At 45.9% G+C, this 17,500-nt stretch overlaps 1 protein-coding gene across 2 annotated transcripts in view; it reads left to right on the forward strand.

The window, feature by feature from the left end:
- Nucleotides 1-17,500, forward strand: part of plcg2 (phospholipase C, gamma 2) — an 84,596-nt gene that overhangs the window by 21,089 nt on the left and 46,007 nt on the right. For both annotated transcript variants that reach the window (XM_063197680.1, XM_063197681.1), the window contains one exon: nucleotides 1,854-1,971. In XM_063197680.1, coding sequence (XP_063053750.1) covers nucleotides 1,854-1,971 — 118 coding nt within the window. The remainder of the gene's footprint in view (nucleotides 1-1,853; nucleotides 1,972-17,500) is intronic.

The raw sequence follows: 17,500 nt of genomic DNA on the forward strand, positions 1-17,500 counted from the left end.
ATTGTCACACTGCCTGCAACGGCCGCTTCCAAAGGGCTTTCACTCCATGCAGTGATTGGGGTTGTGAAAGACTGACTGAAAAGCCTAGGCTAGAGATGCACCAGACCCTGACTTTTTAGGTAGCATGCTGGATACCGGATCCACTGCTTAAGATCCTGCCGGACCCGGATCCTGTGAAAAACCCTGCCAGATCCTGAACCGGAACCAGATCCGGTGCATCTCTAGTGATAATCTAACCGGGCCATGCCCTCCTAGTGATGCAACACTTTCGGGGGTTGCTTCTAGTCAGACCAAGAGCAATGTAAATATCGTTTCTGATCTCCAGAAAAATCGGGAACTCCACCCATTTTCTCGAAAGCCAAGTCAACCTGTAGCAAACCTAGGGAGGCAGGTCAACCATGCTGCTTGGGAAACCTTAATTGTTGTGCTCTTGGTCAGACCAAGTCTTTAATGTGTCAAGACTCAATGTGATGTACTGTATATGTGTTCTGCAGTGGTAAATCCTCAATATAACTGTTGTAATAATCAATGTGACTGCTGTAATCCTCAATGTAACTAGCCTGGTAAACCAGCGCCACCCGCTGGACGCCGAAGTTTTTCAGCTAGCGAGTGGGTCTGGCCAGAGAGGGTTTATAGAGGAGAGACCAAACTGACAGCTTCTTCCGAGTGGTACTGTCCACGAGGCGGCGATGTTCAAGCAGAGGAGAGCCGTCAGAATGAATGGGGGTCCTATGAAGCTCCACAATAGACGCAGTTGATGTGTCGGATATGGAAGGTCACCGGTTTTCATTTTGTTTTTCCTAAAGGAAGTGTAAATTACCCTTCCAAATGGCACTTGGTTTGATGTTTTACACTCATTTTTAAAAAAAAACGCATTTTGTGCATGAATAACGTGAAACTCAATTACCCAGAATGCTGCACGTGAGCTCTCTACCCGCGGTGATTCTGGAAAATAAACATGGCGGCGACTCGCTTTACTACCTTAAGAATGTGTTAATCCGACGCTAGATTTCTTAACTGATGAAAATCGAAGGCAGAAATCAACATTGTAGTGTCTAAATATGAGGTCGATTGGTCTATTTGTGGCGTACATCACGATCGGCCGAGTTGTTGGCCTCACGTTTGTCAGTTAGCCTGTGGCTAGGCTACGTCTCGCCTACGTTAGCATCCAGTTTAGTTCCCCATTCACCTATCGGATTTCGTCATTTCCTTAGCTAGAAGCTAGTGAAGACTGACTCACAAATGTCAAAGCTGTAAGAAACTAGACGGATATAACTCCCAGGTTACTGTGTTTTTAATTTAAATTTTTTATTTGCAGTCAGAGACGACTGTAATATGTTCAGGTTTCAGCTGCTAGCGAGGACTTATTGTGGGTGATTAGCCCCAGCCCAATAGGGGAACCCCAGTCTCCTCTGTCTGAACAGCGCCCCTAATGCAAATCCATTGAACTGCTGCCAAATTTTGTATAATGGGGCGAATAGGATGTGGAGCGGCTATAGATAGACAGGCTATGGTCTGGCCTCGAATCTGAGAAAGTTTTGGACGCTGTGCCCTGATTCAGGCAAAACCAATCACAACGCGATTGGTCAGAGTGCCGGCACGGTTTGAAAAAACAACAGGTTGTTCTCATCTACAATCTTCGGAGGTATCGTTCATCGGGGCCAGACTAAATAACTCTGATCTCACATTTAGGCTGGTTTATCAGGCTACAATGTAACTGCTGTAATCCTCAATGTGACTTCTGTAATAATCAGTGTGGTGGCCTGTATGTGTGTTCTGCAGTGGACTGCTGTAATCCTCAATGTAACTGCTGTGTAATAACCACTGTGGCGGCCTGTGTATGTGTTCTGCAGTGGACTGCTGGGATGGGCCAGACTACCCCATCATATATCACGGCTGGACCAGGACGACCAAGATCAAGTTTGAGGACGTGGTCAAGGCCATCAACGAGCACGCCTTCGTCACCTCGGAGTGAGTACACACAGTGTGTGTGTGTGTGTGTGTGTGTGTGTGTGTGTGTGTGTGTGTGTGTAATGTGAGTATTGTGCCTGTATATATATATGTGCATGTTTGTGTAATGTACAGTATGAAGCTGTGTGTGCACACATGTTGGTGTTGTGACATTACATTACATTACATTATATTACATTAGGGGTGTAACGATATCGAACCGAACCGACGTACCGTACCGAAAAGACCTGTACCGAATCGAACAGTGCTGTACCGAGTACCGAAAGGTTGAGTAAAAGCCTACTCTGTTCATGTTTTTACATTATGCTGCTACTACATGCAGAGGCTCGTGCAGAACCCTGAGAGAGCATGCAAGAAAAAACAGGTGTAGAGGCTTGGTCTTTGTGAAACCTTGAAGAGAAAGTACTATTTCTTACACTGATGAAATCTCCGACCCAAAGTAGCAGATTGAATGTATTTCCTTTTTTTTCGTTTGTATTTTGACAATATTTTGGTGAAATTAACAACGTGCTGAGGAAGAAAATGGTTTTCAACTTTGTTCCCATATACTGTACCGAAAATGTACCGAACCGTGACCCCAAAAACCAAGGTACGTACCGAACCGTGATTTTTGTGTACCGTTACACCCCTAGTTGTGACTGATATGTAGGTGTAGTATGTGTCATGAGTGCTTGTCTGTCTGTTGCCAGTGAGTGTGCTATGGGTGCACGTTAGTCTGTGTCTGTTGTCAGTGTGTGTGTTATGAGTGCTTGTCTAGTGTGTGTTGGAGGAAGTGTATTGTCTACATATGTATTTATGTTGTCTGCAAGTGCTCTATGATTTCATCAGTGTCTCTGTGACTAAGTGCTTTTGGGTGTGTAGCGGATGTTGACAGAATGGAGAGTGACTATAAAAGGCAAAGTGCAATAACAGTGTGTGTGTGTGTGTGTGTGTGTGTGTGTGTGTGTGTGTGTGTGTGTGTGTGTGTGTGTGTGTGTGTGTGTGTGTGTGTGTGTGTGTGAGAGAGACTGTTAACCACTGGCCCCCTGTATGCTGCCCTACAAAGGCAAAGTGCAATAACTGTGTGTGTGTGTGTGTGTGTGTGTGTGTGTGTGTGTGTGTGTGTGTGTGTGTGTGTGTGTGTGTGTGTGTGTGTGTGTGTGTGTGTGTGTGTGTGAGACTATTAACCACTAGGGGTGTGCAAAATAATCGTCATATCGATGCATCGCGATACTTACTCTCACGATACAATGCATCGATTCATGACAAGGTATCGTGATACTTATTTTCTCAATATACTGCATGGATTCATGACAATTGATTATTTGATAACAATAAAATTCGATTTGCCACGGGTTATTTTGTTCAGTAGAGAATACAGTGTTTCCCATACATTAAGGAAACTATGGCGGCCCGCCATAGTTTAAATTTGGCCGCCATAGTTTACGAAAATGTAAAAAAAAAAAAAAAATTTTTACTTTTTTTATTTTATTTTATTTTAACGATATCCGTTTTTGTTAAAAACGATTTGAATTACGATTTTGAATTTCCTTCGCATTTTCCTCCTGGAGTAAATACATCCTATAGACTCTGTATTGGTTAGATAGTCCCACGGTAACACAGAATGAGGGGAAAGCATTAGGAAGTGACCGTAAGGGTATTACAGTTGATTCATGTGTGCACACGTGTAACATCGGGTGAGTAACAGAACATGTGCGCAACGATGCGTTATGACACGCCGATGTGCGAGGATCTTCGTCCAAATCGCTAGTCGCATGCATCATCGCTAACTGCGTTTACATCGCGTGCCGCGTGTAAGGGAAATGTTAGTTGTTGACATGTATGGAATTCACTTAAATTTGTGCTGTTTCTTGCTCCAGTTGTGCACAAAACGATTGGCCAAACTCACAATAGGAAGCCTTTGCTGTGCTACTGTCCCAGAGAGCTGAAAAAAAAACCTTCATAGAAGAAGTCACACTTAACAGGGGTGTTAACCAATCCAATGAGTTCTCTCATTGCTCTCTCTCTCTCTCTCTCTCTCTCTCTCTCTCTCTCTCTCTCTCATTGCTCTCTCTCTCTCTCTCTCTCTCTCTCTCTCTCTCTCTCTCTCATAGTAGCCTACTATTTACCCATAACAAATGGTGAATTTCTGAGCCCTTTTTAATTTGTAGCCTATACCACTGAAGGCATGATAATGCTTCATCATATTTTAGAAATAGGGCCTATGTGCCTTTTATATACCAAATGTTTATCATTTTGAAATTGTTTCAGTTATTTATGACTTGTGTATGACTGAAATTATCTCTGCATACTATCAGTGCTGCATTGCTTTGTAAAGATAGGCTATTCAACACACTTTAAAAACACACTGAAAAGATACGGCCATAGTAGCCTACTGAAAACATTTTGTTCATAATAATGGTGATTAATAAATGGTGGTCTTAAATTTTCATACTGACATCCTTGAATTTGACTTGGTAGATCACGGCAGACCATCAACTTCAAAAGTAGATCTTGGTTAAAAAAAGGTTGGGCACCCCTGCTATAGAGAGAACCACAAGTGCTTGAAAGACAGGGATCAAAAGCCTAGTCAAGTTGTTGTAGTTTACTTGGGTTTGGGAGCAATATAAAAAACCTTCAGAGAAGGGACAGTTGGGATGAGTTTACTAACACTCCCTAGGCTTTGTTTTACAGTTGTAATGAGTTTGGTGACAGACCTTCATTGACACAGCAGAGGAGACATCGGGCTGCATATAGAAATTAATGTGTAATGAATGTGAATATAGAAATAAATGTGTAATATGTTATTCACCCCTTTTAATGGGAGGAATTTGGAAAAACTGGCCCTGTGACCAGCACCCCTCATGTAGAATGTGTACGCCTACAGATATGTGTGGGGGAAAAGGCATAGCCTACCCTCTAAGACCCTTTTTGTCTATGCGTTAACAATTTCACAGTGCTCTTAAATTCTTATCTCTGCTCCTATTTTGTTTTATTATTGTTTCCCAGACCCCTGCATGAGGGACGAATGAAACTGTGTTGTAAACAGAAATTATTCACTGTACTGCATTTTTTGACAATGACAATGTACTACTATTATACAAGTCATGGGTAAAATCTTATGTAGCCTTATTTCTACTTCCTTGTCTTCAGACCGCCAGACGGCGTTTCTTACTGTGTGTGAATATCCTTGCGCTAGCCGCATCTTTGCCGAGAGTTTATATCAAAGTTGTCACCTCGTGACCGATGACGTGGCTCAAGTCTATAAATAGCCATGCCCACGTCAAACCTCGCTTTTCGCTTTCTCGCGCTTGCAGAGAGAACTTGTCCAGCCGTAATTAGGCGGACGCTGATTTACTCACGGAATAATTTTGAATGACTGAATCGAATTGAAGTACTAAGGATACATCTTAAGGATTAACTTCTACACGAAACAGTTCACGGTAAGTTAAACGTGCTGCAGACCCCCTACACCGGTCGAGCACAGACAACGGCTAGTGAAGCTAGCATCAGTGTGCTAAAGTGTCACGAAACACCCGACACCGTGTGCACAAATCATATTGTACATACAAGCACCCAGTCCCCGGTGCAGTATTATTATCTGGTACATTTACTACGCATGATAAAGCGACCCATTTGGTAAGTATTTGATTTAACGGAACAGGATTCGCCTCCCCGGATGCTATTGCACTCCGAACAGCTAACTAGCACGCTACCCTTGCCCCGGTGCAGCTAGAAATTGGCGCCCGTACCAGACGATTTGCTACGGTTTAATAACTGCGCTCACACCCCAGCGCAGATAAAAACCGAATGAACAAAAGATAGAATTGCCCGACCCCCGGCATTTCATATCGCCACACAATACGAATAATAATAATAAAAAATGGCATTGGTATGGTGCACCTTATGTGGCACACCCATGGATGTGAACGATCCTCATGATAACTGCCCAACTTGTCTAGGGATCAAACATCTCAGAGAAGCCTTGACTGATCCATGTTTACACTGCAGTCAGCTTTCCATACAACAACGGCAGGCACGCCTTGCTGGTCTTGAGGGTGAGACGGACTGTCTCCTTTCCAATACAGCCACTAAGAAGTCAACAAATACTGCCAAACGCAAAGCAGTATCTCATGCACCACAGAAAACCAAAATGCCCAAGCGCTCTGGCGCCTTGACTCGCAGAGTGGATGCATTATCTGACAATGTGACACAGATCAGAGAGTTACTACTGAGCATGCAACCACAACTGCAGCCTCAACCAATACAGGGTGTGCAGCCACAGCCACAGGCTCACACATCACAGCATGACTCTCACTCAAGTGATGAGGCCCCCCTACCTGCCTCACAACTTGACCCTTTCACTCAAACACTGCAGAGAGATGATGACACCCTTTCTCTGGCAGCCACCGATACTCTCTTCCCCATGGATATGGGTGATTTTTCACTGCCAGAGGATATTACAAATTTTGACTCCTCTGCTACAGAGAGCGGGAGGGAGTCAGATGATGGTACTGAGGCTTCTGGCATAAATGTCACCTTGCCAGGAACTATTCGAATGGCTTTGTCGAAACTGAACATTGAACCTCTCTCTAGGGCCACGATGCAGACCAACCGCCTCTGTCGCTTGCCCATGCAGAGCAATGACCTGGCGATTCCGCCATGTGATGATTTCATTAAAATGTTCACCGAGGCGCTAAAGGAGGCAGGTACCAGCAGAATGGATAGAGCAACTAGGCTATTGGCGGCGATGGCGGAACCAAGCGCCGCTGGCCTGGGACCCATGCCACCAGTGGAACCAGCTGTAGTTTCCCTGGTTGTCTCACCTGACGAGGCTCTACGCACAGACCCTCGATGTCCTAGCCCAGAATGCAGACGCACAGACAACTTGGTTTGCCGGGCATACAACACCCAAGCGACCATGGGCAGAGTTCTGAACACCATGGCACATGTTCTACTCGCTCTCCAGACTACAATTCAACCATCCTCAGATGCAGCCATGTCTGAATTGGTCGATACGGCGCTCCAGGGCATTGGAGCCCTGGCTAAACAATGTGGGAAGTCCATGGGCTTACTCCTCCAAGCCCGCAGACAAATTTGGGTGGCACAGTCCCCTCTTCCTGATGCCGCTAGAAATGTTTTACGGCAACTGCCCTTGGCTCCAGGTCAGCTATTTGGGCCAGCTGCACAGGAGGCCTTAAATCGACGCCAGCTTGCGTCCGAAACGCGATCCCAACATGTGAAGCCACGAGCTGCCTTCAAGAAACCGCAGCCGGTGCCTCAACCTGCCTTTCGTGGAAATCCAACATATCGCAGACACTCACTGCCCTCCTTTCAACAGCCTCAACGAAGGTATGCAGAACATGGCTTTACCCCACATAGTGCACGTGGCAGGCCTTCTTCATCCTTTCCAAGGCAGGGCCGGGCTGCCCAAGGCCGCCCCCCCAAAGCTACACACCACACTCAGATGCGAGACTGAAGGTGTGCGGCCGGCGGCAAAGCGTTTCACCCCTCAACAACTGGATTACTGGCGTCTAACAACATCAAACCCATGGGTACTAGACACTCTCACAAATGGTTACCGTCTCCAGTTTCGCCGCCGGCCTCCCCTGAACTCTGGGCTACGCGCCACATGTGTCAGAAGCCCAAAGCTCCGTTCAGCACTGCTTTCAGAGATACAATCCCTGCTAGACAAAAACGCCATCGAGGAGATAGACCCCAAAACACAACTAGGAGTATTCTCCACTTACTTCGTCGTACCAAAGAAAGATGGCGGCCTTCGGCCTATACTGGACCTCCGCCGCCTAAACACGTACCTGAAAGAACTGCCATTTCGCATGCTGCGGACGACAGATGTACTCCATTCAATAGAACCAAAGATTGGTTTGTCACAGTCGATTTGAGAGATGCATATTTCCATGTGCCAATTGCCCCACAACATCGTCTTTTTCTACGCTTCCACTTCGAAGGTCGCTCATTCCAATTCAAGGTGTTACCCTTTGGCCTATCCCTGGCCCCGCGGGTATTTACAAAATGCATGCGCGAGGCTCTTGCTCCACTTCTCCAGCAGGGCATGCGCGTCCTCCCTTACCTGGACGATTGGCTTCTCCTTGCTCAGTCTCCAGAGCAAGCCAAAGTGAACACTCAGAGACTACTCGACCATATCTCAGCTCTTGGCCTCTCGGTGAACTACGAGAAGAGCACATTGCAACCCATGCAGTCCGCAGACTTCATAGGTATCCACTTAAATTCAATCTCCCAACAAGCATGTTTAACTCAGGGAAGAATATGCAACATACTGGGACTTGTGAGGCGTGTCATGTCGAGTCGGACTACTCGCCATTGTCTGCTACTCCGCCTTGCGGGTATGCTAGCTGCTGCTACACCGCTGATACAGCTGGGGAGATTACATCTCAGACCTTTCCAGCGTTGGCTGAAGATGAGAAGACTTTCAGCCCAAACACAGAAAAATGTACTGGTGTCGATCACGCCCAAGGGCGCTGCTTCCTTGCGCCCGTGGGCGCTAAGACCGTTTCTTCTCCAAGGCGTACCCCTCGGGCCCCCTCCGGCAAGGAGAGAAGTCATCACCACAGATGCCAGCCAGTATGGCTGGGGAGGTGTGTGGAACCACAAGGGGGTACAAGGCATATGGCAGGACGAGCTCCGAGCCTACCACATAAATTACTTGGAACTGCGAGCTGTCTGGCTGACATTACAACACTTCCAAAAACCACTGAAACGCAAACATGTCCTGGTGCGAACGGACAACACGTCGACAGTTTATCATATCAACCATCAGGGAGGAGTGAGGTCACTAACTCTGAACAACCTCACTCGGAAGATATGGCTGTGGGCAAATGCACACTTGCTTTCACTAAGAGCGATTCATGTGCCGGGGAAGGAAAACCAGGCAGCGGATGCTCTGTCTCGGGGGAAACCTCTCCTGGGGGAATGGCGTCTGAACCCAGAAGTGGTCCAAATGATCTGGAACACGTACGGGAAGGCGGAGGTGGACCTGTTCGCCACCCGAATCACAACTCATTGTCAGAGATGGTTTTCTCTACAGAACGAAGCAGGCTCTCTGGGGCAAGATGCTCTAGCTCACCAGTGGCCGAATCTAAAACTTTATGCATTCCCTCCTTTTCCTCTCTTGTGGCAGACGCTCCAAAGGATTCGACTGACCAACCAACCGGTCCTTCTAATTGCACCATACCGTGTTCACAGTCCCTGGTTTTACCTCCTCCAGGCACTGCTGACGGGGCCACCCTGCCCTCTACCTGTCAAGGCAGACCTGCTGACACACCTGGACGGCCAGCTGTGGCACGATCACCCCCAGAGGCTGAAACTGTGGGTTTGGCCCTTGGGAGCACACCCAACCTATTGGACTGTTCAGAAGGGGTCAGGGACACTATTTTAAATGCTCGTGCCCCATCTACACGCCTGTTGTACGGCTCCAGGTGGAAATACTTCTCAATATGGTGCTCAGAACGCAACCTTGACCCACTGGGTTGTTCTGTAAACAACATTTTGGAATTCCTCCAAGGCCTTCTGGTCACAGGCCGTTCAGTATCCACTCTCCGGGGATATGTGGCAACAATGTCAGCTTACAAGGGAAAAATAGATGGGATGACAGTGGGCACACATCATTTGATTATAGCCTTCTTGAAAGGTGCAAAGCGCCTTCATCCACCGCGTAAATGTGTCATTCCTCAATGGGACCTCAATCTTGTGCTGACGAGTGTATGCAGCCCTCCCTACGAACCCCTGGAAGGGACTGACATTAAGTGGTTGTCAATGAAAACAGCTTTCCTCATTGCAATAGCCTCTGCGAAAAGGGTTGGTGAATTACATGCCTTATCTGTCAGCCCACAGTGCCTTCAGTGGGGACCAGATCTCTCACATGTCACTCTGTGGCCAAATCCCACATTTTTACCCAAGGTCCTTGGCTCTGATTTTGTGAACAAACCACTTACGTTGCCTTCGTTCAGTTCCTCAGACACAGCTCTGAACACGAGTCTATGCCCTGTTAGAGCACTAAGGCAATATGTCACAGCTACCTCAGCCTGGCGCACTACTGATCAGCTGTTTGTGCGCTTCAGTGAGAAATGTAGAGGAGCTGCCCTGTCTAAGGACAGACTCTCTCACTGGATTACAGACACCATAACATATGCATACTCCTCCACTGGACGTGAGGTGCCACTTTCAGTTAAATGCCACTCCACCAGGTCTGTCTCTACCTCCTGGGCGGCCTTGCGTGGTGTTAGTTTGACAGACATTTGTTCAGCTGCGTCTTGGACGTCACCTTGTACATTCTCCAGATTTTACAGAGTTAATGTTGCTTCAAACTCTTGTGTTCAAGCTGTCTTGAGTACTGCCCCACCTGTTTACTCAACTTAAGTTCAGACCAGGGGCAGCTTTGGTTCATTACCTATGGGTGAGAGTTGGACTCTCCACTCTGTTGATGTCATCCACATTTGATGTTCAATAAAATGTTGTGATGAAGAAGCTACTGTTTATTGTGTGTTATTCCCTACAGTGTATTATTGGGATGATTGACACCATGTTATTGCTTAGGCCCTCGTGACAACTTGTTAATTAGTCTTCCACACAGTAAGAAACGCCGTCTGGCGGTCTGAAGACAAGGAAGTAGAACGCTGGTTACGTATGTAACCGTGGTTCTACGACTGGTGGAAGACCGCCAGACATGTAGGTCACTCAGGCCTCTGGTTCTGGCGAGAAAAGCTCCAAGCGAGGTTTGACGTGGGCATGGCTATTTATAGACTTGAGCCACGTCATCGGTCACGAGGTGACAACTTTGATATAAACTCTCGGCAAAGATGCGGCTAGCGCAAGGATATTCACACACAGTAAGAAACGCCGTCTGGATGAACTGACTTAAGAAAGCTACACAGCAACTGACAAATAAGCTGTATTTTACACATTTACTGAAGTAAATATCGCAATGCATCACAGTAGTACATGAATCACAATGCATCGTGATAGAATCGCATCGTGGCATGTGTATCGTGATGCGCATCGAATCGTGAACCCTTTGCCAATACCCACCCCTATTAACCACTGGCCCCCTGTATGCTGCCCTACAAAGGCAAAGTGCAATAACTGTGTGTGTGTGTGTGTGTGTGTGTGTGTGTGTGTGTGTGTGTGTGTGTGTGTGTGTGTGTGTGTGTGTGTGTGTGTGAGACTATTATCTACTGTCCCCTATATGCTGCCCTAAAAAGGCAAAGTGCAGTAACTACACCAATAGGGATGTACTGATACTGGTATCGGTATCGGCACCCGATACTGCTCATTATACTCGTACTCGTACTCCTCAAGCACTTGCCGATACCAGGAACGATACTGCTATTACACAAAACAATGCAAAATCTTGTCACGTCCTGTGGTCTTGAAAACAGCATGGAAAAAAGTGCCACCTCATACCTTTACTAACATTTCAATCTACATGGAAATGGACCATAAAAATATCACAGGTGGAAAACACAAGGCCATGCATTTATTTTCATTGTATTTTGGTGGTAAAAGATATCGGTATCGGTACTCGGTATAGGCAAGTACACACATCAATGTACTCATACTTGTATCGGTTTTCAAAAAAGTGGTATCGGTGCATCCCTATACACCAACAATGAAACTGAGAAACCTGAGGCCTTCAAACTGAGACCTTGTATCAGGCTGGATATGGTAAAAGATAAAATAGGACTCATTTGGACCACAAGGCTTTTATTTGTCACAAGATGACGGTAAAGGTATAATGAAGACCATTTTCAGTCTAAACTTTGGTCAAAATATGCAGTTACTGCAGTTACTACTTGAATGTGTAGGTCAGTGTGGAGGTTTGGCAATGTCAGAGTGTGTAACTGGGTCCAGGGAACTGTATGACCAGCATCTGCACTGGCAGGAGGCAGTGTGGGCAATGATTTCTTTATCTATTTTTCTATCTCCAATTATTTGACCGCTTATTGACTGCTTGGAATGTTCTCATGGGTGTGTAGAGAAAGAAAGGAAAGGCTGTGTGTGTGTTTGTGTGTGTTTGTGTCTGTGCGTGTGTGTCTGTGGTGTGTATTGCAGGTGAGGTGTGGGGTGGGGGACTTTGGCTTGCTAGTGGACTCTGATCTGTTGTGACAATCCCGCCCCTGATCTCTTCCTCTGGTGTTGTGATACAGTGCACATACTGTACAGCAGGAACGTTACACACATGGCCCTGTTCTGGCCCTGTTCTGGCCCTGTTCTGGCCCTGATGTGGCCCTGATGTGGCCCTGATGTGGCCCTGATGTGGCCCTGATGTGGCCCTGATGTGGCCCTGTTGATACAGCAGGAGCGTCACACACAAGGCCGGGCCCCGGGCCCTGGGCTCCGGGCCCTGTTGTGGCGTGCCGGATGGTTTAATACGGCCCCAGACTTGAAAAAAGCTAAGAGTAAGAATGTTTTAAATAAGTAGATATCTGGTGAGCAGAGTGCACTAGTGGAGCATTAGAATAGTATTGCGTGTGTTGTGTGTGCTGTGCTGTGCTGTCCAGTTCCCTGTCGAGTATGCAAATCCCACAAACTCTGCTACAGGGTTTTCCTGCTTTACATAATGAAATGTAACTTCGCTCGCTAACCTAACCACACAGACCACTTCTGGTATTGGGTCTGTCTTCATTTTCAAACACTGTACAGGGTATGAAATATTTTATGGGAAAGGTGACCATTTACTGTCTACTATACAGCAGTTGTCCTCAGTGCTGGCTGCAGGCTGCTATCAGACTCTTTGACTATTAATATTGGAGTCCCACAAGGCTGTGTGAGTTCCCCGTTATTGTTTACTTTGTATACTATGTAGAAATTACCATCAAAATAATTTTATAATTAAGTTCTCAGACGACACAGCAATTCTTTTAAGTATTTTAATGCAGGACTCTGATATCTCTGGTTATCAGGAAAAAATAGACAGGGTGGTGAGGTGGTGTGAGTCTAATAAACTGGTCTTAAATGCGCGAGAGAACTGCGCTCATCCAGCACAAGCCGTCTGGCTCTGCCATCCAGTCGCTCTAGGTACTCCCAGTCAAGATTGTTCTCCGTTGTGGTACCCAAGTGGTGGAACAGTCTCCCAGAAGCAGCAAGACTGAGCACATCTCTTGCAGCTTTCAAGAAACAACTGAAGACATTCCTCTTTCGAGAGAATCTACTAGACTAATGCTTGAACTGGCCTTGCCCCAGGGCAGACTCCTGACATGATGTTTAGTTTAGTTTAGTTTAGTTTGTGAGTGTGTGTTTGTGTGTGTGTGTGTACTCGTTATTTACTCTTTATATTAAAAAAAAAAAAAAAAAACTAACCCCTCTTTGCAACTGCACTTGTTGTTCTGTATATCTCCTGTGCACTTTGTATTTGCTTGTGATGTTGGCTTGATTATGTCCTCTTTTGAAAGTCGCTTTGGTTATAAAGCGTCTGCCAAATGCAATGTAATGTAATGTAATGTAAATGCGACTAAAACAAAAGCTGACCCAAGATCCATAGGAAATCATACCGTGGTGACATTGAATGGGGAGGCGGTGGAACAAGTAGCCACATTCAAATACCTAGGCGTTTTATTTGACTCTGACCTAAAAATGGGGCCAGCAGGTTGAGTTTTTATGTTCAAAGATCAGTCAGCGTCTTCATTTTTTGAGAAGCCTGACAGTGTTTGGGATCGACAAAGACATAATGATGGCTTTTTACAGAGCATCAATTGAACCCATTATTAGATATGGCATCACAGTATGGTTTGGGAACTTGTCTGTTAAATTGAAGGCCCAACTACAAACCCTCATAAAAAGAGCAGGGAAAAGGACTTCTGATTGAGTTGTTAGATAGACAGTTAGTAGGAAGTAGAAGGGGCAAAAAAATACACTTTTAAGAGTATAAAAATGAAGTGTGTGCAAATTGAAGGAGCTGTGGCCTTAATTAAAACCAATGACACACGAGGAGCCAAGCTACCTACTGTACGGGTACAGTATGGTGAGCTAGAGCAGTGTTTCTCAACCTTTTTTAGGCGAGGCACCTTTTCAATTCATGAAAAATTTCAAGGCACCCCAAACCAACAAGCCGTAACATGGCATCGCATCCGATATCACAAAAGCTTAGAAAAGTAACACATTTGGAGACGTCACACGACCTACGTTCAAAGTTGCAGCTGACTGGGGCGACCTATATTTACTTTATTGTGCGTAAATGGCAGATGAAAGATTCCACTGACTAGTATTAACTTATCAATTCACCTTTGGCTAAGGCCCGCCCTAAAGTGCTTTTTGACCAATCACAGCGCAGCAAAAGGACGACCTCGGACAAACCTCGGACAGTTTTGACAGCGCTCCATTGAACTCAATGCTGAAATCGCATGTTTTCAAGTAGTTAGCGAGATACGGTCGTATTATTATTAAAATATGATTGGAAATTGTGTCTGGGGTATTTGTGACAAATGTGCAAGTTTCCCCGCGATGTAACAGGTGGTAATCACTTTCCTCTTTACCTAAAACCGGACTATGCAGCTGGATAGTCTGCCTTGAAGGGTCTTGGCAGCCTCACACTCGACTAGAAAGCACAGGGATCAAAAACATACTTTGTGTGCTCCGATCATGACACCATCTCATTCATGTCCCTTTTCAGTAAGGTTGTAAGCAAACCACGAACCTGTTTCAGAGTAGGATTTTGGATTTCTGAATGAAGAAACACCGCTAGCAAAGTTAACTATCGGTCACGGCAGGAGTGTTTTGACTAGCAGCTGATGGACGTGACTTTGTTAAGCTACTGAAGATATAAACGCCAAACGTTAATGTTACACATTGCTGTGGTAGCTTTGAAGATGACTACAGCCATTAAGTTGTGTAATTTCGTTTTCGTCTAGCAAGTTTGAGTCAGGGCTCAAAAGATATGCGAGCTCAGCTTACCATGGTGCTGGTTAAGTTGCAATGCCTATCGATACCCATAGAAGAGCCCATAACAGCTGTGATGCATCGCATGGCCGTTCAGAAAATAAATACTTATATTCACAATACTATGAATGCGTTTTTTTATTTATTATGAGTGAATAACTGCTGCGATTTGCAGTCACTGCATAAATCACGTTGATATCTCAGCATTGAAAGTTTAACTGTCCGACCTAGCAACTGTAACTAAAGAGGGCGGGGATTAGCCAAGGGCGAATTAAGATCTGTAATGTATCATATTACATAATTTATTTATCAGCCACGTTTCCGCGGTACCCCTGAGGGGGCCGTGGGGCACCCCAGGGTTCCACGGCACCCCTGTTAAGAAACACTGAGCTAGAGTAAGTGGAGTTGTCATGACACATGAGGAGTTAAGCTACCTTAAACTCAGACCCGGGGACCAAATCTGGCCCGCGGAGCCACTTTATTCGGCCCGCGAGATCATTTCAAATTTGTATTACAGTTGGCCTTGGCCCACATACACCATTAATATATGGTGTAAAAATACTTGAACAAGAAATTTGGTGTGTCACATGATGTGCAGATACATTTGAGCTATCATATATGATGGGAAAGAGGGTGTGTGAAATTTAACTATGAGTATGAAGCGCATGTACTCATAATTTAAGTCCAGATTTTAAAATAAATGTTGGGTTCGGCCCGCGACCTTGTTCCAGATTTTGAGTTTGGCCCTCAGTCAATTTGAGTTTGACACCCCTGGTCTAGAGTAAGTGGAGTTGTCATGACATGCTGCAGATGAGGCGTGAGGTCTGAGGGCCACTGCAGCGGTCGGCTCGTGTGGTTTGTATGACTGTATGCTTGCAGCAGCAGGCCTGCACTGCACTGTTCTGCATAGTGGGAGGGTTGTGTGTGTGTGTATGCACGGCCGTAAAGTATACCCCCGCAGCCCCCACGGTGCGGGGGGGGCCTGCTCGGGTGGGGGCCCCTGGCTGGGTGGGAGTAGTTCCGAAGACATTTAAGGCGGGCCCCCCCTTACGCGAGGCAGGGCCATATCTGTGTCGTCAACGCTGAGCTGATGGACACTGCGTGTGAATCAATGTCTCTGACATGTTCTCTGTGATTTAACTTTTAATTGTAAAATCCGTTAAATAAACGGTCCGCGCACACAACCGCCGCAAAAAACGCTCACTTTCGCTAATTGTCCGCGAGCGCCGTAGGGTGGGATTGCACAAGTTATCAATTTAAGATACAGAGAACAGCGTGCGTCTTTTCCCTCAAACGCAGCTCTGTCATAACATCGTAGCGTAGCCCTAATGAGCCCACACGCTGGTTGTTATGGGGTGGAGACTCAAGAACAAGTCTGCAACACATTTTGCAGTATTCAGAAAAAGAGAAACTACCAACCGGTGCGTTGCTGCACAGCTGATTCGGCGACGACGGTTACTCAAAATAATTCTAACTTACTGAATCTTTATCTCTTATACTTTCCCAAGAGTCCAAACCCTACACTCCTTTCACCTTTTTCCTTGATACTGGAAAGTTGTCCGTGTTTGCAACACAGCCGGTGTGGAGAGTCTGTTCTCTCACATCACGTTTGCAGATCAGTAGCCTAAAAAGCGTCTTGAAATTACGGTCAGTAGGCCTACATTCATTACAAATCGCAAACTTACAGCTGACACGCAAACTTAGAGCTGTTGGAGAGGCATTCAAATGTGTGAACTCAGGTTTGCTACACAGTGACTGGATTTGATGAGTGAGAAAGTAAGTTCACTAATAGCCTAGAACCTAGCCTACTATTTATTGATTGATTGATTTAGCCTATGTATTTATGATTGCAGTGTTGTTTTTTATATTCATATGAATAGGCCTGTGTGTGTGTGTGTATAGCCTACATAGCCTACATAGCCTATATATATTTATATAGTATAATATCTATACATAGACCTTTATATACATATAGACCTATAACATATAATATATATTATTAGGCCTACATTACATTATGATAATAAAAGAATATATACATGGTAATATGTAGCCTAGTGGGCACCGGGACACTCTGCCCTGAAAAAAATGGACCTCTCCTTGAAAAAGTTAGTGGAGGAGGCCGTGGTGTGTGGGGGGTGTGTGGGGGTCTGTGGCGTTCCGGGGGATGGGGGGGGGTTGCATAGTTGGGGGGGGGCCCACTCTAGTATCTTGCAGGGGGGCCCCAAGTGTTTGTGTTACGCCACTGTGTGTATGTGTGTGTGTGTGGGGGTGGGGTGTGTGTGTGTGTGTGTGTTGTGTGTGTGTGTGTGTGTGTGGGTGTGTGTGTGTGTGTGTGTGTGTGTGTGTGTGTGTGTGTGTGTGTGTGTGTGTGTGTGTGTGTGTGTGTGTCAGTCAGGAGAATGGCTGTGTGGGGTGTTGTGGCTGTGTGGGAGTTTTTCACCACTGCTGACTCTTGACTGTGTGTGTGTGTGTGTGTGTGTGTGTGTGTGTGTGTGTGTGTGTGTGTGTGTGTGTGTGTGTGTGTGTGTGTGTGTGTATGCGTGTGTGTGTGTGTGTGTATGCGTGTGTGTGTGTGTGTGTGCGTGTGTACATTGTAGGCTTGTCTACACTGTAAAAAATATTTGTTGACTCCAGT

Source organism: Engraulis encrasicolus, chromosome 4 (assembly GCF_034702125.1).
Source record: "Engraulis encrasicolus isolate BLACKSEA-1 chromosome 4, IST_EnEncr_1.0, whole genome shotgun sequence".
NCBI classification, from domain to species: domain Eukaryota; kingdom Metazoa; phylum Chordata; class Actinopteri; order Clupeiformes; family Engraulidae; genus Engraulis; species Engraulis encrasicolus.